General features: G+C 40.5%; 2 protein-coding genes across 3 annotated transcripts; one reads left to right on the forward strand and one right to left on the reverse strand.

The window, feature by feature from the left end:
* Nucleotides 1–114: 114 nt before the first annotated feature.
* pdcd11 (programmed cell death 11) lies at nt 115–14,331 on the forward strand. 2 transcript variants are annotated; one of them, XM_085356303.1, is made up of 36 exons: nt 115–173; nt 470–592; nt 1,257–1,400; nt 1,571–1,735; nt 2,043–2,204; nt 2,284–2,404; nt 2,582–2,757; nt 2,879–2,986; nt 3,101–3,313; nt 3,423–3,547; nt 3,633–3,693; nt 4,354–4,500; nt 4,622–4,873; nt 4,979–5,104; nt 5,187–5,381; nt 5,536–5,706; nt 5,806–6,019; nt 6,175–6,324; nt 6,645–6,757; nt 6,862–7,361; nt 7,475–7,537; nt 7,809–7,905; nt 8,089–8,178; nt 8,264–8,366; nt 8,857–9,034; nt 9,847–9,903; nt 9,996–10,118; nt 10,241–10,363; nt 10,607–10,772; nt 11,050–11,166; nt 11,269–11,415; nt 11,593–11,843; nt 12,973–13,141; nt 13,252–13,405; nt 13,702–13,867; nt 14,020–14,331. In XM_085356303.1, the coding sequence occupies exons 2-36, from the start codon at nt 491–493 to the stop codon at nt 14,189–14,191; spliced, it is 5,421 nt and encodes a 1,806-aa protein (XP_085212429.1). In that variant the 5' UTR covers nt 115–173; nt 470–490; the 3' UTR covers nt 14,192–14,331. The 2 variants fall into 2 exon arrangements, with proteins under 2 accessions (XP_085212429.1, XP_085212430.1); XM_085356304.1 differs by having other exon boundaries at nt 11,272–11,415.
* Nucleotides 14,332–14,537: 206 nt separating this feature from the next.
* On the reverse strand, nt 14,538–22,795 carry LOC146631069 (RING finger protein 122). Its single transcript, XM_085356305.1, has 7 exons — nt 22,172–22,795; nt 21,616–21,981; nt 19,886–20,039; nt 18,425–18,467; nt 17,892–17,933; nt 17,179–17,261; nt 14,538–15,397 (listed from the first exon to the last, which is right to left on the reverse strand). Exons 2-7 carry the CDS (start codon nt 21,638–21,640, stop codon nt 15,277–15,279), a joined length of 468 nt encoding a protein of 155 aa, XP_085212431.1. The 5' UTR covers nt 21,641–21,981; nt 22,172–22,795; the 3' UTR covers nt 14,538–15,276.
* Between the last annotated feature and the right edge of the window lie 2,327 nt (nt 22,796–25,122).

Raw genomic sequence — 25,122 nt, forward strand, 5'->3', positions numbered from 1 at the left:
AAATTTAAGGCCGAGAGCGTTCACTGAATGGCTAAAGTCGGTGCCAATTATTCGTTCTTCGCGGTCATTGGACAAAATTTGAAACGCCCACCGGAGTTTTTCTTCCGGGCTAAGGTCATGGCGTGTTGCTGAACAGCATGTGAGTTTGGATAGCCACAAACCGGAGATTTAATGTAAGAAACCTTTCATGATTCTGATTGTATATTTAAATGTACGTTTACAGCAATACATCATATATTTAAATCTTCAGTCCAGTGGAGGTTTTTTGCTAGTGTTTGTTCGTTTTATACCCGGTATTATTTAGCTCGTAATGTCGTGCATTTGGAGTGATTAGATCGACGAATACAGATGGACTTTTATCACTAAATAAAATAATCTGGCTCTCGCAGTCTCAGTGATTTGAAACTTGTGCACATGTGAACTAATAACAATTAGATGTCTTTTATAATGGCGACATTATTTTTCTTAGACGTCTTAAAGAACTTCATAGATGGCATCGGCGGTGGAGGACTTCCCTCGAGGAGGGACAGCAAAGAAGTCTACTGGGAGTAAAACAGTGGTTCATCGAACAGAAGCGGACAATCTGTTTCAGGTAGATTTTAACTTCCATCTGTTTTTGTCTGTCTTACTGAGTGTAAAAAGAATTGATCTGGGTTCAGAGTGCAGACAAAAGTGATCAAAATTAATAACCACAGGTATGTTTTTCACAAGAAATCCTTTTTAGTTATTCAGTTTCAACTCGGAGTTCCTTTTTTGTAATGTGACAATAGCATGTACAAATGAAAATTAAATTGGAATTTATCTTTTGTTGACCCGAATGTGTTGCTGCCTACATCTTGTGGAGAGGCATTGCCAGATGTACAGTGAAGCCGTCCATATCACTAACCCAGCCCTTCTGCTACTCTGCATCTGGAATCACTTCTGCACAGAAGTACTTCTCAACTCAAAGTTGGCTCTGTTTTGGCTCAGAAACTCTGTGGCTTCCACTGCAAATCAAATTATAAATGAAACAGACATCAGTGAGGCAGAATTGATTGTTACTGCCCCTGATGCATCTAGCACAGGACAGACCTGGCAAAGAGATCTGCTCTTTGCCACACCCGAGCTCCTTAGCTATGAGGTTAGGCCAATATTGTTTAAAAAAAAAAAATCCCTTGATGTCACCTGGTCTTAAATAGGCTATTGTATACTACAACACTAGAGTGTATTATTAAAACATATTTCACATTTGGCAATAATTTGCTTTTCTCTTGCAGTCTAATGAGCAAGCTGAAACCAAGAAAAGAAAGGCAGGAGCCAAAGATGACAGCAAAAAGCTCAAGAAGCAAAAGGCAGAGGAAAAGAAAGTTGGCCTGACACTTAACGCTCCAGTCAAATGTGTGGAAATTCTGCATGTTAAGGTAATCAATCTCCCAATAACCTCTACAGTACATATACAGTATTTGAATGGGTTTTTTACGTTTCATTTCTTCTGTGTTTTCTGCATCTAAAAAAATAACACTCTTAAGCAATTTTTTAAGCTCTTGCAGGATGCTCGTCTCAGTAACGGCTTGTGTGTGTTTTTTCCCAGGATGTGAAGGAGGGCATGCTGATGCTAGGCTGTGTGAAAGAGGTGACAGACTTTGAAGTGACCGTCAGCCTGCCTAGTGGCCTGCAAGGCTTTCTCAGCATCAAGAACATCTGCGATTCATACACCAAGCTGCTGAGTGAGCAGCTGGACTCAGCTGACACAGAGGTTGGCCTATATAGTAATGAACAGAATGTTGTAGGAGATTTGAATTGTCTTGGTGTTGAGGACATTTCTGCTTGTGAGTGTGCAACAGTGTAATTCAGTCCACAATATTCATAAAATCTTTTAAAAAATCAAGACAACATTTCTATATTTGTATATTCTATAACACCGTCTTCACTCACATACTCAAAATGTGTTAGCTGACCCTCATACATAGTAACTCTGTATTAACTGTGTTTTAATTGTTGTGCAGCGTTTTGTGACTTTTAGGTCTGTAAAAGTGCCATATTAATTACTTTATACTTTGTAGGAAATCTGCTCTTTGCCACACCTTTTCTACCCCGGCATGGTGCTCAGGTGTGTGGTTGCCAAGTTGGATGTAACGAAGAGAGGCTCGCTTAGCATCCAGCTGTCAATCAATCCAAAACTGGTCAACAAAAGTCTGACCCCGAGTGGACTGAAAACTGGCATGGTGAGCTGTTAGTGAGAGTAGCTGTTTAAAAACATCCATCAAACCTGCATTTACAGAAATTGTTGTATCTTTTGTGTAGGTCTTGAGTGCGTGTGTGGAGAGCGTGGAGGATTACGGCTACATCATTGACATTGGTGTCAGTGGAACCAAGGCCTTTCTGTCTAAGGAATCCCTGAAATTCAAACACAACAATGCTCAAGGTATGGAAAATAACTTGTTGCTCATTTTGGGAAACAGTTGTTTTGTTTTTCATGCATGATTTGGTTGTGTTTCATTAGGACATTGCAGATGTTTTCAGTTTTTATAAAACAAATGTAATCAGTTGTTTTTTTTTTAAAAGGATCTCTCAAGCATTTGTGGTTTCTCCACATGTACAGAGCTGAAAGTGGGTCAGTATTTGACTTCCCAAGTAGAAGAGGTGAAGAATGATGGTCGCGTGGTCCAGCTTTCTGCTAACCTGACTACGATTGCTCAGACTTGTGCTGAACCCAAGCAGGGCTGGAACCTCACAACACTTCTTCCTGGCCTTCTGGTCAAAGCTGCCATCAAGGAGGTAAAGACAGTGTTTTTATGTTATCCGCTATATGTGTTCTGCTACTAAAACAACATGAAACAATCACCAGTGAAATATAACCTCTGAACTGCATGTAAAAGCCAGTATGTTGGTATTGCAGGTGACCAAACACGGCCTGATCCTGGACTTCCTGTCCTCGTTTAATGGCCAGGTGGATTTTCTCCACATGGAGCCAGAACAGGCTTCCAGCTACACTAAGGGACTTCAGGTAAAGTAGACCTGGCATGTTTAACACAGCGCTTATGATAAATGGGTGTTTAGAAATTTTGATGCCATGTGATAATTTGAGAGTACAAACCTCCTTTTGCATCCATCCATTCAGGTGAATGCGCGCGTGCTGTACATCGAGCCACAGACTCGTCTGGTGGGAATGAGCCTGCGCAGCCACCTTATTCATCTTGAGACTGGGATTGAGCCCGTTCCTGCAGGTAGGGAACGGATTGGAGAGGTGGTGAAGGAGTGCAAGATGACCGCTATGCACCACCTGTCTGGAGGAGTGTTGGAACTTCCGGACAAAACGTTGGCCTTTGTACATGTAAGTCAGCGTGATGCTTTGGACAAACTTTAACTTTTATAAATCTTGTATTTATATATTTTTTCTTCATAAGATGAGATTGAGATCATTTTGTTGTCTGCGTTGACAGCGGAACCACCTGAAGGAGTCTAATGAGCAAACTAATGAAAACAGAGTGTTTGCCCAGCCTGAGCACATCTGCAGGATCCTGGACTTCAGCCCCATGGAGCAAATTCATTTTGCTACTTTACGCAGGTATGTTACACTTCATTTGAGTGTCCACAGTAAATGTAGGCTTCACTGTTCTGATCTTTGCATGCCTCTCTTCTTTTGATTTTAGGAGTGTGATTGGGAAGCCTTTTTACAGATACCATGATGTTCAGGCCGGTCAGGTTGTGGAGGTAGGAACAGAGAATCATCTTTTGTTGGAAACTTGGCTTACATGTAACTTTTGATTATGAAAGTTTGAGTCAATGAAGTCTTTCAATGCATTAAGAGGATAACATCGACTTTATTAGGCAAAAAGCAAACTCATGGTCTGTTACTTATTGGGACAAATTTTAGTTTGTTTTTGGAGAAAACTTAAATTAACACTCACTCAAATGAACTCATTAAGTAACGTATTAAGTCTTACACAATAAGTTTGTTTCTATACAGAAGCAAATGGTACAAATATCACTTGTTTCTATTTCTTGACCACACCTGCGGTGTTGCTGTGAGGTTACTTTGGAACTTGTCTTTGCAAGAAAGCAACTAAGTGTATTTCCCAAAATATCCCTTTTAAAAAAATCCGTCTACTCAGTTTAATTTTTTATTGCGTCAAACCAGAAATGGAAATTCTCCTTGGCAGATATGTTAAAAATATCTTTGACTTAGGAACTCCAGTTTAATAATTTAAAATAGTGATGCTGAATGGAGAGATGACGCACATTAGTTAGAATTGCTGTAAATGAGCCTGAAACGGAAGGTTTAAACTGTGCACAGTTAAATCCTCACCTCTCTTTATTGTTCCCTGTTGTCTGTGTTACATTCTTTTCTCTCAATGTTTCTCTTTCTCCAAGGGGACAGTGTCAGTCCTGCTGAGTCATGGGATGGTGGTGCATCTGTCTGACCACATTAAAGGTTTGGTGCCTCGAACCCATCTGTCTGACATTGTCCTGCAGAATCCGGAGAAAAAGTACATGGAGGGCATGAAGGTCAAATGTCGGGTAAGTGCACTTCTGCCCTAACAAACAACTATAAAACTTCTGATGTGAAGTTTCAGCTGTGAGCGCTGATTTGCTGTTTATTGTTCCACTGAATATTTGTGTCTGCACACTTTGTCTTCAGGTGCTGTCAGTAGATGCAGAGAATAAGAAGCTGTACCTGACCAGAAAAAAGACTCTGGTTGAAAGCTCCTTGCCGTTGTTCCTGAGCTATAATGACACTCGTCCTGGTCGTGTGTCCCACGGCTATATCGTGAGCGTAAAAGACTTTGGCTGCATTGTCCGTTTTTACAATGGGGTTAAGGGTCTGGTGCCGCTCAGTGAGCTGAGCTCTGAGCCCATCGTTCGTCCCGAGGACATCTTCTACGTTGGGCAGGTAAGGTGATCGAATGTCATGTACACTGAGATTCCTGTATGGTCTTGATTTGTGTTGTTTCTGTGATGTATCTCACAAGTTTGCTGGTCTCGATTGATAATCCAGGTGGTAAAGGCTAAAGTTCTTCAGTGTGATCCTGAAAAGGGAAAGATGGCGCTTTCATTTAAGGCAGTGGTCAAAAAAGAAAATGAGGAGACTGAAAAACCTGAGTTTGACTGTGAAGTGGGGAAGGTAAGAAGTCGTCTCTGTGGCGTGTTCAATTGAAAATATAATCTTTTGTCTTATTTTTATTAATTTGTCTTATTTATTGTAGAGGCTGGATGCAAAGGTGCTGAAAAAGTCACTCAACGGTTTGGAAGTGGCCATCCTCCCGGATGAGATCCATGCTGTACTGCCTATGAGCCACCTGTCTGATCACATGTCCAACTGCCCTCTGCTGTGGGAGAGCCTGCAGGAAGGAGATATCATCTCAAAACTCATCTGTCCAAGCAAGAACAAGCAGAATATTGTATCCTTTTTTTCAGTAGCCTGCAGATATTTTGCAGATCTGACCACCCGATGACCTTTACTCAGCTTTGATTGATTCACTATGTCCTCTTGGGAAATTCATACATCATCTATTTTGAAAAATGTGTGTTTCCTTAGCTGCTTCTCATTTAAAGACTCTCACCAAGAAACCAACAGTGAGATGGTCACTGGAGGAAGGAGTGGTTGCCAAAGATTTCTCTGAGATCACTGTTGGACTTCAGCTGGTTGGCTGGATCAAAAATATCATGCCCTATGGTGTCTTTGTGGAGTTTCCATACGGCCTTTGTGGACTTGCACCCAAATCAGTAAGTAAAGAACTTTTAATTTGTAAACTGAAAGGCTCATACTTGTATAACAGTTATATATTTTCCTGGTTAAATTTTCAAATGTTTCTGCTTTTCCAGGCCATGACTGACAAGTTCATCCGAGATACGACGAACACCTTCCAGGTTGGCCAGACGGTCATTGCTAAAGTGACAAACCTCGATGAGGAGAAGCGGCGATTCCTGGTCACACTGAAGATTTCAGAGGTCATATCACCACAGGGGGATGCCCAGACAAGACTCATTAATGGTCTTCAGGAGAGAAGAGCAGTCACTGAAATGTTGGTTATGAAAGGTATGTGTGAAGTCAATTAGATATAAATAGTTGCCTTTTGCTAAGTGTGTCAATAAACGCTGGGAGCTATAGACCCACGAAAGGCCAAATAAGATTTGAGTTGCAGAATTCCAGACATTTAGTGAGACTTAAGTTCCTGTTTTTGTTTTTTCTAGATAACGGTGAACTTCAGCAGCAGCTGGCTGCTCTGTCTGTTGGACAGAAACTGAAGCTGACTGTGGATACTGTGAATGACACCGGTGCCACGTTTAAGTCTGATGCCTTGATTGGTGCTACCATTCTGGCCAATAAGCACCACATGATGGGTATGTACTGAACAGGAAAAAACTAAATATTTCTCATATTATTATTATTATTATTTTTTGCTTTGCTTTGGTCAGTGAAGCTTTAATTTTGAAGAAAATATTAAATTGGTTGGAACTTGTGGATCAAAAGCACAAGGTCAAATAGACGGGTGAGCTATTTAGTGTGTATGTTGTTTTCACAATATTCAAAACAATATTATATTATATCTAATAACAGATGAAGTATGAAGTTTACCGATTCATAACATCAGGAGGTTACAGAGAAGGTATTTTGTATGAAAGATGAGCTCATATGTAACCAAAAACTGTATTTTTTGCAGGTGTTAAACTGACCAACGGACAGAAAGTCGGTGCAGTTGTCCTTCATGTTGACATGCTTTCTGCTTGTGTCCATGTCTCTATCCTTTCCAAGGTGATGGGGAAGAAGAAATCTGTGAGTGTTTATATATATATATATATTTTTTATTTTTTTTTTAATTAGATCTATAAAAATATAAATCCACCATTTGATTGTAATGTTTTTAATTTTTTTTATAGCTGGCTGAAGGGTTGAAATACACAGCAATGGTGCAGCACATAGACAAAGACTTTGCCGTCATCTCATTGGGTGACACGGCACAGCTGACTGTGATCCAGACTTGCAGCCACCTGAATGAGCTATTCCTGTCTGAGTCAGAGAAGCTGAAGGCGGGCATGACTTTGTCAGCTGAAGTTATTGAACCCAGCTGTCAAGAGCTGCAAGGGCTCCCTTTGGTGTCGTGGGAGCGCAGTATGCCAGAGCGAAAGCGCACAGCTTCAGAAAACCAGACTGGCCGCAAGGGCCACTGCTTTGGTGAAATCCTGCAGGGCACGGTGCGGACAGTAAAACCTACCTGCATCCAGGTTACCTTAGAGGATGGAAGCTCAGGTAGCGTGCATGTGTCTGAAGTGGTGGAGCCTGCAGAAGTGCGCCTGGGATCTTTCCCCACGTCATCAGTGAAAGTGGGCAGCGTGGTCACCGCCAGGGTTATCGGAGGACGAGAGGCTTCCAGTCACAGGTAATGATGGCTGTTGTGCCTCATTTTACCTGTTGGAGTAGACATATGATATGTATTCACTTTCTTTGTGTTATGTAGTAATGTAGATGTAATCGCAACTGTTTCTGTTTCAGATTCTTGCCATTCTCCCATCCAAAGTTCACATACACCATTTCCGAGCTTACGCTGATACCCAGGTAAATGTACAACACAAATAAACTTGCATTCTGGTTTTTATATTGCGTCACCTGAGCCTGATCATTATTTAATCCTAAAATATCCAAACAACCATCATTCACACATTAACATCTCCAGCCTTTTCTGTTACTAAAATATTGCACATGTGTTTAAAATGAGTAAAATTTGTTGCACTATAATTTTCATTGGGAATTTCACCCTCCCCAAACTCTTGCATATTTTGTGCTTTTTCTGTTTTTCATCTTTTTGGTCTTTTTTCCCTCTCTGTAGCAAACTGAATGAGAGTGTCGATTTCAAACCAGTTACAGCAAAAGAAAAACTGAGCAGCTATACAGCTGGGGAGGAAATTACATGCTTTGTATCAAAGGTAAGCTTTGAAGATCGAGATGGCTGGCTTTATATTATTTTACAAGTTTTGCCCCAAACTTGAAGTGATTGTACATTTAAAAAATCCAAAAACAATTTCAAAGGAAAAAGAAAGCCAAAAAGCAAGCTTGGAATTTATGTCCTCTTTCTTTTTTCTTCAATGTCTTCATGTTTCTCTCGCCAGTTTAACTCAGACAGAAAGTCTTTGGAAGTCACAACTGATCCCAGTGTTTCTGGAACGGTTGAACTGCTGGCAATGACCACTGATTCTAAAGTAAGTTTGTGTCTTTGCAAATGTATAGGAAGAGCAAATGTTATTTGTAAAAGGTCAATCATCTTACACTTTGTGCTTATTTGAGGATATCGGCCACCCCGAGAAACTGTACAAGCTGGGCCAAGCAGTCCGTGCCAGAGTGGTAGAAGCGAGCTTCCCCCCTCATCGCTTTGTGCTGTCACTCACAGGTAAGAGCTACATGAGGACGATATAGCCTCAACATATAGATTAAGATGTTTCTAGGAAATGTGCAATAATGACATTTATAATGATAAAGAAAAAATGTTATTTTATTTAAAAAAATATCTGCAAACCAAAATAAGGGCATTTTGCATCCTCCTGTTCCATTAAGCTGCTATCAGACTACTGAAGTTACAGTTTGAATCTATTGCCACAAGGTGGCAGCAGCAGCAACATTATAGTAGTAGTGACACAGCATAAGTTCAATATAAGCACTAAAGTAGCCTAGCTAGGTGTTTTAGTGAAAGTGTAACATAACAGGTTAACATTTTAGTTAGCAGTAACTGAAGTAACTTAACTTCATTGTTGATTTAGCTCCATTTTTAGCTACTAAAGTTTTTGTGTTATGTTATTGTTGTTGGATCTTCTAGTTTTGAAATCTGTATCACATAAAATCGGGTTAATTTAATTTCTGGATTCCTTTTTTTTTTTCTCCAGGTGTCCATAAACTGGAGAAAGGCAGCATTACTTTGGGGATAGTAACAAATATTCAGCCACAAACTGGCCTGCTGGTCAAACTTCCCTTTGGGGGCATGGGGACTGTTGCTGTCACAGACCTTGCTGATGCCTACAGGCCAAACCCACTGGCTGTTTACAACAAGGATCAGTTTCTCAGGTCAGTGTGGATGATCTCTGTTATAGACCGTGTGCAGAAAAGAATAGTTTTAAGCTAATCTGCACTAGCTTCTGTTATCCAGTGCAAACTTTACTTTTGCATTTATTTCATTGTTTTTCTAAATTACCAGTAAGCAAATTAAGAGTTAAAACTTTTTGAGTGTAACAACGTTAAACTATATTTATTTAGTGGCTACTGAAACACTACAGCTCCCATCAGCTTGCATGATAAAACAATGCAAGTGTTGCAGCAGCAGTAGATTTAACTGTAACCTGTTTTCTTCTCTTATAAAAACCGATTTTTCATCATAGCTGTGATGTCTGCTGCAGTGTTCAGTTCTCTCTGTCCAGCTGTTACAGTAATGTGACACTCGTTGGCCCACATCTGTGGAGCAAAAATCTGAAAAGCTAAAGTTAGATCTAAAAAAAAAATTATTTTTTTTTAGAACTTTTCTTTTGGAGCAGCACCTGGAAGTTCTGTTTTCCCTTCAGCTTTTTTTTTAAATTCAATATGTCAACCCACACTTTACCTTGTGGATTTCTCTTTTTTATTAGCTGTAATATTGCTGTGCCAGCTTAAATAGAAAAAACCTTTTTCAGTGGTTTAGTCAATACAAGTACATTTGTTATTTGAAGTGGAGTCAAAATTCAGTCTGCAGAATTCAGTTATGTGTCACTGACATGAAAATATTAAAATATCATCACAACTTTAATCTCAAGACTTTCTGATTAAACATGTTTAGTGACTGTGAAGTAAATATTGATTATTTTTTATATTTATATTATATTTATATTTTTAAAATATTTTTTCAGGTGTTACCTTCTCGATAATGAAAATGACAAGTGGCAGTTGTCTCTGCGACCATCAAGGTATGAGAAGGAATCGTTGTAAAAGTTTGATTTGTGATGATTTTTGTTAATAAAGCAATAAAAATGTATCGTGTTATAATGTGTTCCTCCAGGCTGAACCCAGACAAGGCCAAGCCAGCAAAAGACCCAGAAGTGTTGTCTGTAAACAAACTGAAGGCAGGTCAGATCATCAGAGGCTATGTGAAGTCTGTTGGAGAGCAGGGAGTCTTCATCAGGTAACTAAGAGATCCATTCACAGCATACTAATGATTGTTTTTAGAAACATTTCAACATTTATTCTAACATTTCTGCTCTTACTTGTTATATCTTCTTACTGTTCTATATAATTGTCTTTCAGGTTGTCAAGAAGCATCATTGGAAGAGCTGAGCTCCAGCAAACCACCAAATACTTTGTTAAAAATCACAAAATCGTCTCTGAGCACCTGCCTCCCAACGCCCTGCTCACCACCAAAATTCTCAGGTAAAGTCAGCTCAGAGTTCAGAAATCACTCTTCAGAATTTATGCTTTGTTACCAATTTTCTACACCGATCCAGCTTAGAATTATATCTTAACTGCCATTAATGTAGCATTTAAAAATAAAAGGGAAAAAGTTCATTATCATACCAAGTTTCAGAAGTTCTCTGGGACGGCTTTAGGTAGGGACTATTTTCAGACTCCAAACTGCCATCCTACCATTTTAGTTTTTGCTATTCTTGTCTTCAGTATTGACAAGGAGGAGGAGTTTATCAACCTCTCGCTTCTCCCTGAGGACACCGGGAAGCCAGACGTCCTTCCAGAATCGCTCGGTCTGCCGCTGCGTCTCGTCAGAGAGGAGAAGAAGAAACAAGATAAGAAGAGCAAGAAACGCCCAGCATCTGAGAGCGAAGAGGTGAAAAGACACATTCAGTTTCTTTTTTACTTTCACATGTAAATTTATTTCATTTCCTTGTGTTTTTTATTACATTGTTAACTCTTTCATTTTATGCTCTGATATTTTTGAATCATCACTTTGCATTTTTGACAAAAACAAGGCCATTGTTTTTTCATCTTCCATTTATCATCTTTGGGTCTGACAATAATAAATCCTGCACTGATCTTTGCCTAGGTGACTTTATATATGTATTGAATTGTGGTTTACGTGGGTCTTAATGGTTCTTCATTGGCAGATCTCAAAGAAAAAGAAGAAGGAATCAAAGAAGGCAAGAACTGATGATAATGATAGTGGAGTAGAGGTGTACTTCAGAGAAGAGGAGGATAAGGAAGATGAAGGAAAACCTGCAAAAGTAAGCAACTGCTTATAAACCTTTACAGTCTTGTAAATCTCCATAGATTGGGTGATTTGAATACACTTAACCAGAATCTTATGAATACGTTCTCTCCCTCAGCAGGTTACATCCAGTGCATCGTGTCCATCTAGACTGCAGGTGACAGCAGGTTTCTCCTGGGATGTGGGTCTTAGCTCCCTGAAGCCTGCCTCTGCAGCGCAGGAGGAGGACTCGAGTGATGGAGAAGACCAAGAGGGAAGCACTAAGGTGAAAAAAGAAAAAGATGTACATTCTTAGTTAGTGGAGAAACAGAACTTTCAGCACATCAGTTTACCCCTTAAAAGACCTCATTCATAATTTATCCATTCTCAACCTTTCTCGGCTCTATCCCATCTCCTTTTCCTTCCTGTGTTTTACCTTAAATGTGCTCTTTCCGCCTCCCAGCCCCAGAAGAAGTCTCGTCATGAGCAAGAGCAGGAGAAAAAGGAAGCAGAGAAGGCTTTGATACAGAGAGAGGCTGAGCTGATGGATCCAAACCTGCGGCCCCAGGATGCAGCTGCCTTCGAGCGTCTGCTCCTAGCATCACCCAACAGCTCGCTGCTGTGGCTCCAGTTCATGGCTCACCATCTGCAGGCTACACAGATCGAGCAGGCCCGCACTGTCGCTGAAAGAGCCCTGAAAACGATCTCCTTCAGGTAATGGTAGACTTGTAGATGAATACACGCACTTAGCAACTTTATTAGTTACACGTGGCACACAGTACTGCTGGCTTAAGTCTGTATGATAGAGATTCAGCAAGGTGCTGGAAACATTGCGGTACTGACATCATAGTGTTACACAGGTGCTGCTTATTTATAAGAAGTTCTTTTATTGTGGTGCAGTTCTTTTATTCCACCTCATCCCAAAGGCTTTCTGTTGGATTTAGAAGCAGTTTGAGTTTTGAGTCAGTTCATGCTAATGCTTTCTCTGATAAAGGAGATATTTGACGACCTCCCCTGATGAGTTTTGACACCTTAGTATATAACAGTAAACATGTGGTTTGGCACGCTTTAGAACAGTTTAAGGTTTTTTCCCAAGGGGCATGTGTATAGGCAGAGACCATCTCACTAACATCTGATGCACACCCAGTCATTTTGTTCAATAAGCAGGCCTGAAATATGGCAGGAATTCCTCAGTTCAAAAAAGAGCTTCAAAAACTTTACTCCTAGCAAGGTTCAAGGAAGTCAAGGAGATGTGTGGAAGTAGGGAGGCAGAATCAGGAACAAGTGAAGGTTTTGTTAAAGCTTTAGCTATCTTTTTGACTTTAACCCCTGCTGCCACCACCTAAACAGAGAGGAACTAGTCACAAAAACAAGTTAAACAGAAGTTATCAAGCACACTCATATGCACGAGGATGAAGTGGCAACAAAGACATGCTGTCAGAACAATGGCTCTGTTGCACAGGGGCTTTCCTCTCTCTGGTCGCAAGTCCTCTCTTTACTCACTGCTTTGTGTTAGGCATTTAATAATGTGCTTTCTAAAATAGTCAAACCAGCCTTTCTCACATGAATGCCTTTCTGCATTCAGATCACCTTTTTTCTGCACTTTGATGTTCACTTTTAACTGCAGCAGCTTTTGAACTATATTTACACGCCCAAATGCTGCAAGTCTGTTCTAAAAATGGTTGACTAAATAATCGTAGTTTAGTCAACCAGTCAGCTACAGCAATGAGTAGTTGAATTTGTTTAACTGATAAAGCGATCTCTGCATCCAGTTGCAAGAAAGTTTGTGCACAATTTAACTAAAGATGGTTAGATGTGTAAAATTGTGCCTGTTGTGGTTCAGGGAGGAGCAGGAGAAGCTGAATGTGTGGGTGGCCCTGCTGAACCTGGAGAACATGTATGGCACAGAGGAGAGTCTCAAGAAGGTGTTTGAGCGGGCAGTGCAGTTCTGTGAGCCCATGCCTGTATACCAGAAGCTGTCTGAGATCTACGCCAAGTCCAACAAAATCAAGGTACTTTCTCAGAAAATACCAAAATATTTAGGTATGCATATTTAAATAAGCATCTGATATATGCACGATCTGTGTGTTGTTGACTCATTGTGGGGGTTTTTTGTACCCAGGAGGCAGAGGGCCTGTATAAGACGATGGTGAAGCGCTTCCGTCAGAATAAGGAAGTATGGTTTAGCTATGGGACCTTCCTGCTTCAGCAGGGTCAGAGTGATGCTGCCAGTAATCTCCTGCAGAGGGCGTTGAAGAGTCTCCCTCCAAAAGAAAGTAAGAGGGCCTGTTTAAACATCTTGTCATACTAAAGTGATCATAGCGTCTGTATGTACAATACCTCCTATGTACATTTAATGTATGCTGTCCACCAATAACTTAGCGCTCATGGTTTTTGCAGTTATTCTTAAATATTAGGGTGGCTGTTTATACAGTTGCATCCCACCACCCAACACCACCACTAGCACTGAAACTGATGCAATATTTTTAACAATTCCCATTCTTTTCACCTGTCAAAGCTGTGTTTTTCTACAGGACGTAACCTTTTCTGTGTTCTCATCCTCTTCTCTCAGGTGTGGATGTGATCGCCAAGTTCGCTCAGCTGGAGTTTCGTTACGGTGATGTAGAGAGAGGTCGCAACATGTTTGACAAAGTCCTGAGCACATACCCAAAACGTACCGACCTGTGGTCTGTTTTCATCGACCTCATGGTCAAACATGGATCGCAGAAGGAAATCAGGTGAACAGAAACTTTCTTTTCATCGTCATGGTTACCATACGTTATTCCATATGCTATAGCGTCTGTGTTCCTAAACAGTTACACACTCATAAGAACTGACATGTGAGATGGATAAGTGTGTAATATTGTATTACAACTTCTGCCTCTTTCAGAGCGCTCTTTGATCGAGTGATCCACCTGAGTGTTTCTGTGAAGAAGATCAAGTTCTTCTTCAAGCGTTACCTGGAATATGAGAAGACACATGGCACCCCTCAGAGCATCCAAGCAGTAAAAGAAAAGGCCATTGAGTTTGTGGAGGCTAAAGGCACAGAGGGTACCAAGTAAAGTCCAGATATATGCAGGCAAACACCTTATAAATGCAGGTGGACACACGTGACTTGCTGTGTACTTGTATCCTCAGATGAGGAGGAGCATTTTCCTCAAAATGACCAATATTTTAGCTTGTAATTAAGTTTTTTGTAATAGTTGTGGACTCTTGAGTGTTGAACTTGTATGCTACAATACTGTGGGTCTATAAAACAACAGTTTTGTATGATAATGAGTAAATCATGTCATGATGATTGCTGACTGTTTGAACAGATTTATAAAAGCTTCAATAAAACCTTTGTCAGTTGACTCGTTGACCTTTCAATAAATCCAAGGCTGTTACAATACATTACATGACGCTTTATTTAAAATACAAAAGGACAATATATATAGGGAGACATTACATACAATAGATACAGGCAAGACTAGTTTTCTATCAGTCTTTTTTTTTTTTTTTTTTTAAAGGGAAAAGGGCCTGGGACACAATCGGTAACAACATCATCTACTTAAATCGTCGCAGTTGTAATCCGGCTGGTCTGTTTCAGCCAGAGGGTGTAGCTGCCTCTGGCTCCTGGAGCATTTCACCTAAATTGGCAGTATTGAAGATGCATGTATGGCACAGGGTTATAGGGTGATTGACGTGGTTTGTGCTGGCTGTATTGGTAACACCCCTGAGATATTAGAGGTATCCATACTGATCCTGTAATTTGATGTCCTGCTCAATGCCAGTAGAGTCATTTCTCTCCGGCAGTGTTGCACCAGTCGTCCAGTGACAGTGGCAATGATCCAACTTTCTATTGCTGCTCCTTTTCCTGTCTTTTTTTTTCTTTTTTTGGTGAACAGTGCAACATGGAAGTAGAACTAGGAGCATTTTAATGAAAGATCCTATTCATTCACCCTTTCTGACTGATTTGACCAAATCATGTTGGTGCTATCAATATTCAGTTCCCACGAAAGCATAACTGCTCAAAGGTCAGCAGCAAAGCTGCTACTTGGGGCTCTTTAACATTTCTTCAAGATGACCCTTTTGTTCATCTTCTCTAGTGTATTTAATGTGTGTGTTTTCTGTAAAGGGAGTCTTTTCTCTTCTTCCGATGGCTCGTTCACACCTCCTCTGGGTCCATAGGCCCCTCGGCACCCTGGGGAGCGTCCGAGTGTAGCCGCAGGATGGGCTTGTTACACATGGGGCACACGCTGCGGATCTCTAGCCACTTAAGCAGGCACCTGACAGGACAAGAAAAATAACAGCTTGAAATAATACTGCATAGCTGTTTTTTTTATTACTCAGGATTTATTATCGGGACACTATTATTGTTGCTTTAGTTTTGGGGGATTTTTTTTTTTTAAGTCAACTTTTAAAGCTTAAAATAGCAGGAAAGAACTTTGTTTCCTGTTGAAATGAAAACATCTCCCACAGCAGTACTGCTGCGGTGGAGCATGGGTGGAGCGAGAGGGGTACGACATGCAGAAAAGGGGCGCAGGCTGCTGCATCTCAGCCATGCGTCATGTTGTAACCTGTTCACCCACTGAGCTAGACTGACGCCTCTGCACTTTTTGGAGAAAGTAAAGTAACTTTTGTCATTTAAAAGTGCCACCAGCAGAGGTCACACAGGACTCTCTTGCTCTACTTCCTTGGGATTTTCAACTGCTGCAAATGTTTTTCACATCATTTTTGCATTTGCACACATCAATACTAAAGTATTTAGATATGATCGCAAATATAATCTGTAATTTGTCAAATTTTCTACCAGATTATATGAAGCTGTTGGATTATGTAAAATAACATCACTGCTACCAAATTTTGTGACCATGTCTAAATACTACGAAACAGCGTTTTGTTTGTGCCACCTATTATAATAAAGTAGAAGTTCTAAGAGTGGTGAAACAACACTCACACTTACTTTACAAAAATTCTAACTGGATCCTTTTTAGAGTTAATTATTGATGACAGAATGGGCAGTGTGGTGCAAGTTAAAGAACCACTGCTTTAGTGTAACACTGGTTAACCTAAAAAACAGCTTAACCGGTGTTACACAAAAACAAGAAGCTGGGAAAACCAGTCCACTAGGTTGGCTCTGTCCTCAGGTGAGAATATTAAGTAACACTAAAATTCCCCCAATTAAAATTTTACATCCAGCATTTGGTTTAACCTTTTTTTTTCTTTGTGTGTTTCTAGAAGAATAAGAAAAATATTTTTTAACCATTTATGGCCACTGACTTTATAATCAACCTTATGAGCACCCTCTAAGTAGAATTTCACAATCTGCTAATTTTGGGCTCATTTTAATGACAACTAAATCACTTGGCTTTTTACTTTCCACAATAATTAGCTAACAGAACAACATAACAAAACACACCTTGTAGATTCTCATGTGTTACGAAACTGGATTTTTTGAAACTGTAAATGTGCCCGTCTCTAAAGCAGGGTTGTGAAGTAAGGTTTGGTTTGAGATAAAAAATTTTATTTCCCAAAAATCAATAAATGAATAATTTATTTAGCACAATTCAGAGTGCTGCATATTGAACTGAGAGAATAGAAACAAAGCATCGATCCAATCACACTAATATCAATCGATAGTATCAATATTTGATTATAGTTATATTTGCAACCATACAGACAAGCAGCCAAGCTAACAGTTAAAAACAGTTTTGCAGTCATTGGAATAAAAAGGGGAAATAAACAGTTGTGTAAATGCTATTGCAAAACAACCTGTAGCTTTCACTGACGCCTGTTTTATTAATCTAGTGGGTAAATTAAATTCAAATTAAGTAGATTTGTCCTCACAGGATCACTGTGACATTGCAACCCGTTTGTGTTTATTCTTTTCGCTAAGATTAAAGTAAAGGCTGCCTCTCAGTGTGTCCCACACAAAGCATTTAGTTTGTTGTGATCTCGCCACGCCTAATGAGAATGACATTAATTTAACTTAACCGAAGAGAACGGCATATAATTGCAGCTACTATTTCTACTGAGCTTTTCACATCACTGTTTTATTAACACTCACTTCTTGTGAAATGCATGTGAGCACGGACACACTCCCAGCTCATCTCGGGTCCTGAATTCTTCCAGACACACTGCACAGGTTTGCTGCAGAGCACAAACGACACATAGGTTAGTTCGGTTGGCTTTTTTCTGGTTATAGACATCATATATGTATATATATATCCTTACAAACCTAATACACTTGCCTTTTTGTAGCTAAATTTAAGTGGTAAATTAATTTACCGTTTTGCTTTAAAGTGCAAGTATGTCAGTGTTGTGAAAATGTGCTTTTATCTTAACTGTGTTTTCAGGCAGCAGGGCTATTTCAAACTAAAAAGAGAAATTGGATATTGAATTTATACCAAAATTAGCCCTAAGCCTTGGTTTTAAACAAAATACTTAGAAGTTGTTGTTTTTTTTTTAAACAAAATCACAAGAGGCAGGACAGAGATGTTTTTTATAATGCATTTTGAATGAGTGCAGTTATTCCTGGAGCCCTACATTCTGCAGGCACTCTCACACTGACAGTATTTAAGATATTTTCAGCACATCTCCACCCTGAGTACGTGCAGCATGCTAATAACGTCTGAAGGAGAAACTGATTGAATGAACCAACCAAACATTCCCAGCACATAATGATCTCATCTAAACTGGCACATAAACAATGTGGGCAACAAACAGCTGACATTGTTTAACATAGGTCTGGTTCACATTTTATAAGAAACTATGACTTACTCCAAGAAGGCTTAATTTTTTGCTTGCCCCCTTCAGCACCACCTGCAGAATAAAAGGGGAGAGAAAGAAGAAATGTGTTGGGTCATGTGATCTATGCGTCAGCATCATGGGTCAACTGGGGTGTTACACGGCAGAAAAGATACAGTGTAAAACGGGCATTTTTGTGAAAACATAACTGATATGTGTTGATTTACTCCTACATGGTGAAAAAATACATTATAAATGCAGAGAAAACAAAAAAACCTGCAGTTCCTGTTCAACCTTCCCTGTCTGAAAGCATTATTACCAACTGTCAACACGCTACACTGTTAACACTCTGCTACCAGTTTAGTGTATGGGGCCTCATCACACAGATTACCATTTTAAAACCAGAACGTAGCGACACATAGATGGATTCAAGGTCATCTAAAAGAGGGGGTGTTAGATTTCACAGTTGGCGATATCAGCCTAAGATGTTACACTTGTATTTATAACAGGCCTAAGAAGCTGGTGTTACATGTGCACCCACAGTGCCAGATACTGCATTGACATACCTCATTGTAACTGAACTGCTCCCTAGTTCCTTGTTGCTTCAACCTGGGAGAGACACAAAGAAAACAACATCTGTAACAACTGTGACTTAAGTTCTGTGGATCCTGACCTGTGATTGCAAGATAAAACACACACACACACACACACACACACACACACACACACACACACACACACACACAATCCTAACTTAATTTCACAGAACTGCTCGCATTTCCTGTTCCTCCAGTCCATTACTGTGGTTAAATTAGCAACATTTATAGAAACTTGTTTGCAATTTTATTCTCGACTAATATTTCAAAACGTTACTTATAATCATGTTGAGCCTGGCAGGATGTTCATTACTATCTGAAGAAAATCTGATAACAGTATTAGTTGTAATATTTATGTCTTTTTTAAAAAATGATTTGTTTATTTTTTAAATCAGACATTTTTTATGAGTTCTTTACACTAATTGCACTAACCTCATTTATTGGGTGTAGCACAATGGTCCAAAAATACAGTGCTGACATCCTGACAATATCATTTCATGAACGTAATACACTAAGCATAAGGAAATACACTTTGCTTTAACAAACACATGAACTTTATACAACACGCAGCATTCATATTGATTTGGAATGTTGTAAATGAAACTCCAGTAACTTTGTTTCTCTGTTTTGCTTTAGATGGCCAGTGGTCACTAATTTTCCTGCACTGGTGCTGTACACGTGGCATATAGTGGCCTTAACAGCCTTTCGTTGAAATCTAGGGAATCACAGGGTAAGTAATGATATAATGCTGTTAGAGTATGTTGCCCACAATTATCTTACTATCATAATACAAAGATTCTACAACTCTCAACACATTGTAAAACATTCCGACATTGATTTAATAAACCAATTAATATATGGGTAAAATGTATCAATAAACAAAAGAGATCAATGCAGCATTTTGCTGTATTATTATTTCCCCCACCTCCACTAAACCCCCCCCCCCCCCAAAAAAAAATAAAAAACCCAAAAGAAACCCAACACCCATGTATGCAAGAAGAGTGAAACAAAATGACTAAGATATAGTCAAAAATGAAAGACATGAAGTAGAATGTGCTAAAATACTCTGTGGTGAACTGCAGAGTCAGTAAAAATGATTGGAGTTCATGAATAGCAGCAACCTTTTTTCCTGAGTGCTTTGCTTTTGCCTTATATAGAGAATATTTGTTGTTCTACACAAGAAATCCAAGCATAAATTGTGTTTTAACAGTTCTAAACAACATGTCACACCTTTGGCAGCTCAACACTTGCTTGGTAAACTTGCATGACATTCGCTGCTAACATTAACACATCAATACGTGAAGATAGCTGACTGCCAAGGTGGTTAGGAATTAATTTGAAGCTGCCGTGGCAGCGTGTTCCAAAGCTTGCTCAAACTTGCCCGAAAATCTCGAACTACTGGTTTGTTTATCTCAGACTCGCCCGACCTACCTGAAAAGGTAGCAGCAGAAGATGAGGCTGAGCATGAAGACGAAGAGGCCGATGCCCAGAACAATGACATAGACATTGAGCGGCAGGTGATAGATGTCAGACCCCATGCTGCAGTAGTGTTCAGAACGCTGAGAACCCAAACCACACTGGCATCCTACCAGGAAAAGTTTTGAAATAACAGATTACATACTTAACTTGTTTGCCACCTTCTAAGGTAAAAGTCCAACATGTAAAATCAAGTTTGAGGAATTAGAAGACTTTCTCATTTCAACTCTTTGATGGGATGCCCATGAGAGAGAAAAACATAATAAAATCCTGTTTTCTTTTATAGGTCATGAATTTGAAATTGGTTTAGGGTTGCTGTCTTTTTAAAGCTGCATTTCTTCAGCTTTAAACAGAGAGATGCTGAAAAAGAGACTGCAGCATTGTTTAATCTCCCACTATATCCAGCTATCTACAAAGATTTAAAGTATGCAGCCGTTAGCACCGACAGTTTAAAGTGAAACTGATAGCATAAACATTAGACTGTGCCGTTTGTTTGAGCAATTACTCTGGTAGACAGCTGAAGGTAATTTTCCTTTCTAAGGAATAAGGGGAACGCCCAAACTCTTATTGGCAAATCATAAACACTTTATTTCCAATATAAAATGAAAAGAAAGATTAATCATTGAAGACAAGTACACAAACGTTGATCATTAACAAGAACATGGACAAGCTTCTAGTGCCAGTAAAACTGAGTGTGTCTGCTGATGTGGAACTATAAATTGCAAACGCATGTGACACTCTAGGTAAACTCCACAAAAATCACAAGCTTTACTTACAGCATTTGTTAAGGGTTCAAATTTAGTAAGTGCTTAGTTGCAGGTGTGTCTGGGGAACTGTGACTGGCACTGTGGTGGCAACTGAGACGCTCATAGGACTGTGCGTTAATTTGCTGTGAACAAGACAAACATGAAGGGCAGACATCACTTCCGCCACACCACCATCTGTTCCACAGACTACAGAGATGACTGGTAGAGTGTGAGCTCGTGTGTGTGCGCTCGGGGATGGAAAAGCAAAGCTGCGTGGTGTCTGTGTGGTACAATCGAAATATGTGTGCGTTGCAGGTGGCGGGGGGTGTGATGCATTAAACAGAATGAACTTGGGGGACAAGGGCCATTTGGTAAAACAATAGCAGAGGAAGCCCCACTTCCACAGGCCACATGTGTTCCTATTAATTTGTAGCGAGGATGCTCTTTGCCAGCCTCTAAATGTCCATGTGTCTCTCTTTAGAGTGAATGAATGGGTACAGCTTGCACACTGTGGGGGGTATGGGAAGGGTAATTTGACATGGCTGGGGGTTGGGGGATTTACAAGAACCGGGTGGAGGGTTTCATAGGAAAGACCTATTGTAGCATAATGAAAGATACAATTAGGAATCACCCCAAAGAAGAAAAATAAAAATATGGAGCAAGGTAACAGAATAAAATGTCACAGTTGTCAACAACAACAAAAAAACCCAAACGAAACAACATGTTCTGGAAAGCAGCTTATTTTAAGTGCTCTCAGCTCACTCTTCAAAACACTATCTAAGGCCTCCACTCCCTGCAATTTGCCCATTCACAAGCACATCCATTATCTGAATCCCATTAGCCAACAGCCAGCAACTAAGTAACTTAGTTTATGAAGTAAGTACATGTGCTTCCATCTCTCATATATTTAGAGAAGTGCCAAGGAATCCACTCACTTACCGTTACACCATTGGAATGGTTGCATGAAATGTGACTCCCAAGGCAGCCGCAGTAAATTCAGGCCCTGTCAGGAAAAGGCTGGAGACAAGCCAAACTCGTGGGCTGGAGCTTCGGACACTGAAATCTGTTTTGGAGTCTAGATTCAGTTACACTGAGCTGGATTGCTCTTTTTCTTGGGTTGTGCTAGCTCCCGCAAACAACAACCATCAAGATTTGCTCAGATTCCACAAATCCTCTGGAGGTGTGGTTTTGTTGGCTCAGCAATCTGTGCTGCCCAACATTCCCAAATCTGGATTAACCGCTCTGTGTTAAGATTGGGAGATTTGGGACTGAGGTTTGGACCAGGACTGGAGACCTCATGTGCTCCTGGATCCCAGTGAGAATGATGTCATCACAGAAGAGAAAAGAGACAAAGAAAACCTGTTTAGATGAGATGATTGTTTCTCATATATCTCACACCAGGTGCAGCTCAGCAGTTGTTACTGTGAGAAACTGATTCTCGCTTGATCGCAGTGTGGTAAACAACACGGGCTGCTTTGTAACAGGAAATACTTACATTTCCACCAGAAAGGGGCCTCTTTGACTTCACTTTGTGTCTGCAGTGTCGTCCCTTCACGAAACTCAGTAACAGCTAGCTTTCAAAATGACAGTCCTCACCCAGTGAAGGCAATTATCTGACATTAATCTGTGCTTTGTCTTCCTCGAAAAGCTGCTTTTTTTAACAGGGGATTTTCACAAGTCTCATCCCCCTCTTGTCTCCTCTGTTGTCTCCTCCTCCAGTCTTCTGATCTTGCAGTTGATATTTCTCCTCAGCACAGAAGGCAAAGATATGCTTCCTTCAAAGCCCAAACAAAGTGAGGACAGCTCCATGCAGTCAACAACAGTCCTCTTGCTGGGTTTGGTGTTTTGCTTGCGAGTGTGTGTTTGTGTTTCAGTCAGTGGATGTGTGTGCGCGTAGGGGGGGATCCTACTCTCCCTCTAACCATCTGCTGCTTCAATTGAGAAGAAAAAAAAATCTGAGACAAAGGCGGTGTGTGCGCAAGAGTGTGTCTGCGTGTGTCGCATTCAGCCTCTTGCACCTCCAGCTGGCTTTGTCATGGCAGGCTTCCCTTCTTCCTCTTTCAATCTATAATGGTGCTCAGAGAGAGAGCCTGCGATTCGCCTTTCCCTTCCTCCTCTTGCTCTGCTCTGCCTTGGGTTTGTAAACAGATCTCTGCTCATGTGACCAGCCGTTTTGCCTCGCAACTCTCCTCTCCCTCAGCCCTCCCTTGCTACCTCTGTCCTCCAATCTGTAGGCAGAAGGAAGGCAGAATGAGCCAGACACTGACGAATAGGGCTCCTGCAAGCATGCTGATGTGTATGTGTCTGTATGCGCACACCCCTGTGCCTGTATATGTGAGAGGGAGAGAAAAGAGACACTTGCAGCAAAGTCAAGGGAGGCCCCGGTCAATGATATGCGCATGGCTGATGTCCTGACAACCAAAACAAAGCCATTTGTGTGAAATGGAGGTCAGAAAAAGAATAAATGATTCATCGTCATTCCTCACTTCACACATAACCAAACGGTATTTTTGTAATAGTGTGATACTCGCTTTTGTTTTGAATATTTGCTTTGTTTGATCTAATATTATATATATATATATATGTAAATGATGATGTCACTGCTTTGTGACAAGAGAACCAATAGAAAGAACATGAATCAGGAAGTACGTCTGCATATGAGATTGTATAGATAAGATAAAAAGTGGGAAGAGAAAAATGACAGACAAAGACGTTGTGTTCATGCCACCCACACACCAGGAGCCCTGGCTGCCAATTCGCTGAGGGAGAGAACAGCTGTTGGGCTACTGGGCAAGCTGCGAAGCGGTCAAGGGGAGTGCTGCTCCTCTAATCCCTAAGGGCAGGGAAAGAGGGAGGGAGAGAGTTCAATAGGATACATGCCATTTTCATTTACCCCTCCTCTCCTCCTTCCTCCACCATGCTCTAGAAATGGCATTACTCCTGAGTACGGGGGAACAGCTGGATTGGCTGCACAGAAGCACGAGCCTAAATACTCTCTTTAACACAGTGCGTGCATTGTTGGGTTCTTACAAGTTTGACTGACCCGATGTGTTGTAGCCAAAGGTTGTGTTGCCACTGTAGGCATGTGAAAGGTGATGCTTTTGGTAACAGGACGCCCTCTTGTGAAATATGGGAAAAACACCATTGTGTTGACAGCTTGCTGATGACGTGGACAGGAGACAAATTAAAGGAAAAACGTGAACTCTTCACCTCTATAGTGAGGGAGTCCAGCAGCTCTGTTAGGCTGTTTGGAGCATTTTGCTGCTCTTGCGTTGACCTGCTTATCCCTTTAGGGAGAAAGGTCATTCCATTTGACAGATTTTCTGAAATTATGGAAATTTCTGTTGTTCTAAGAGAATGGGCTCTTCAGGGATGACAGTACCCGCACAGAGCACGAGGGGTCACTAACCCTAACCCTTACCCTATGTGAAAATCATAGTTACCGGATCACAATGCAATTAAACCATTTTGGAGATGTTGGACCAGTGTTGTAGATACCATTTCTACCACCGCCATCAGGACAACAATATATTTTGAAAGAAAGTTACCCCAGCTTTCCAGCAGCATTGGACGCTCCACTGATGCTGTCTTAGAGGCATATGATAGCCAAACACTGTAATAAGACGCTTTTTATTACCCATCTTTATATAGGTATATCAAAAAGGTTACATATTCAGCTTTAATTACATTTTTCTGAAATAAATATTTAAAAGCCTTTTCAAATAGAACAGAAGCAAAGTGTTTGCTCGGTGATTGTAAAATAGGGTTTACCAGGGAGTGAGTGACAGAATTGGGGCTGAGCAAGCAAATAAAGAAGATGCAAATGTAGACCTTGTTTTCGCAGTGACATGTAAATTGTTTTGACTGCGGCAACCTTTAGTTTTTGCATAAATCTTAGGTTTGCTTTATTGCAAATGCAGTATTTCTGTAGCGTTATATTCAGAGACAATCCACGTAGTAATCTCAGGTGCACAGCAGCCTCAGTTAGCTGCCATTATTCATCTACAGGCCACAGCAGAAAAGGCAAGAAGCCGTTTCAGAAAAATCTCTGTGCATACAGAAATAAGTGTCCTTTATCGCTAACAAGATCAACTTTTCATCGTTTTTTTAAGATATAGGTTGCACGAGACACAGTGGGTGCTTGACGTAAACGGAGCTCTTCTAAGCGATGTTTTCATTTCTGTTTAGTTCTGCTCTGGGAATATTTATGGTGGCCTTGCACTTGAGAGCAATACAAACATTCATTAGTGTTATCAATGAGAACTCTCCAGTGTGCTCTAATAATGCTTTACTATCAGCCTGATAAAGCAGCACTTATTAGCAGCCTAGAATTTACAGACTTCAGATTTCCGCCAAGCTCAGTCCCTTGGGGAACGATGAGAGCGTGTTTTCGACAATAATTCATGACAAACAGATAAAACACAGAAATGAAAACAACAGACTTTG

Source organism: Diplotaxodon limnothrissa, linkage group LG6, assembly GCF_057381915.1.
Source record: "Diplotaxodon limnothrissa isolate DT_005_m linkage group LG6, D_limnothrissa_male_GT1.1, whole genome shotgun sequence".
Lineage (NCBI taxonomy): Eukaryota > Metazoa > Chordata > Actinopteri > Cichliformes > Cichlidae > Diplotaxodon > Diplotaxodon limnothrissa.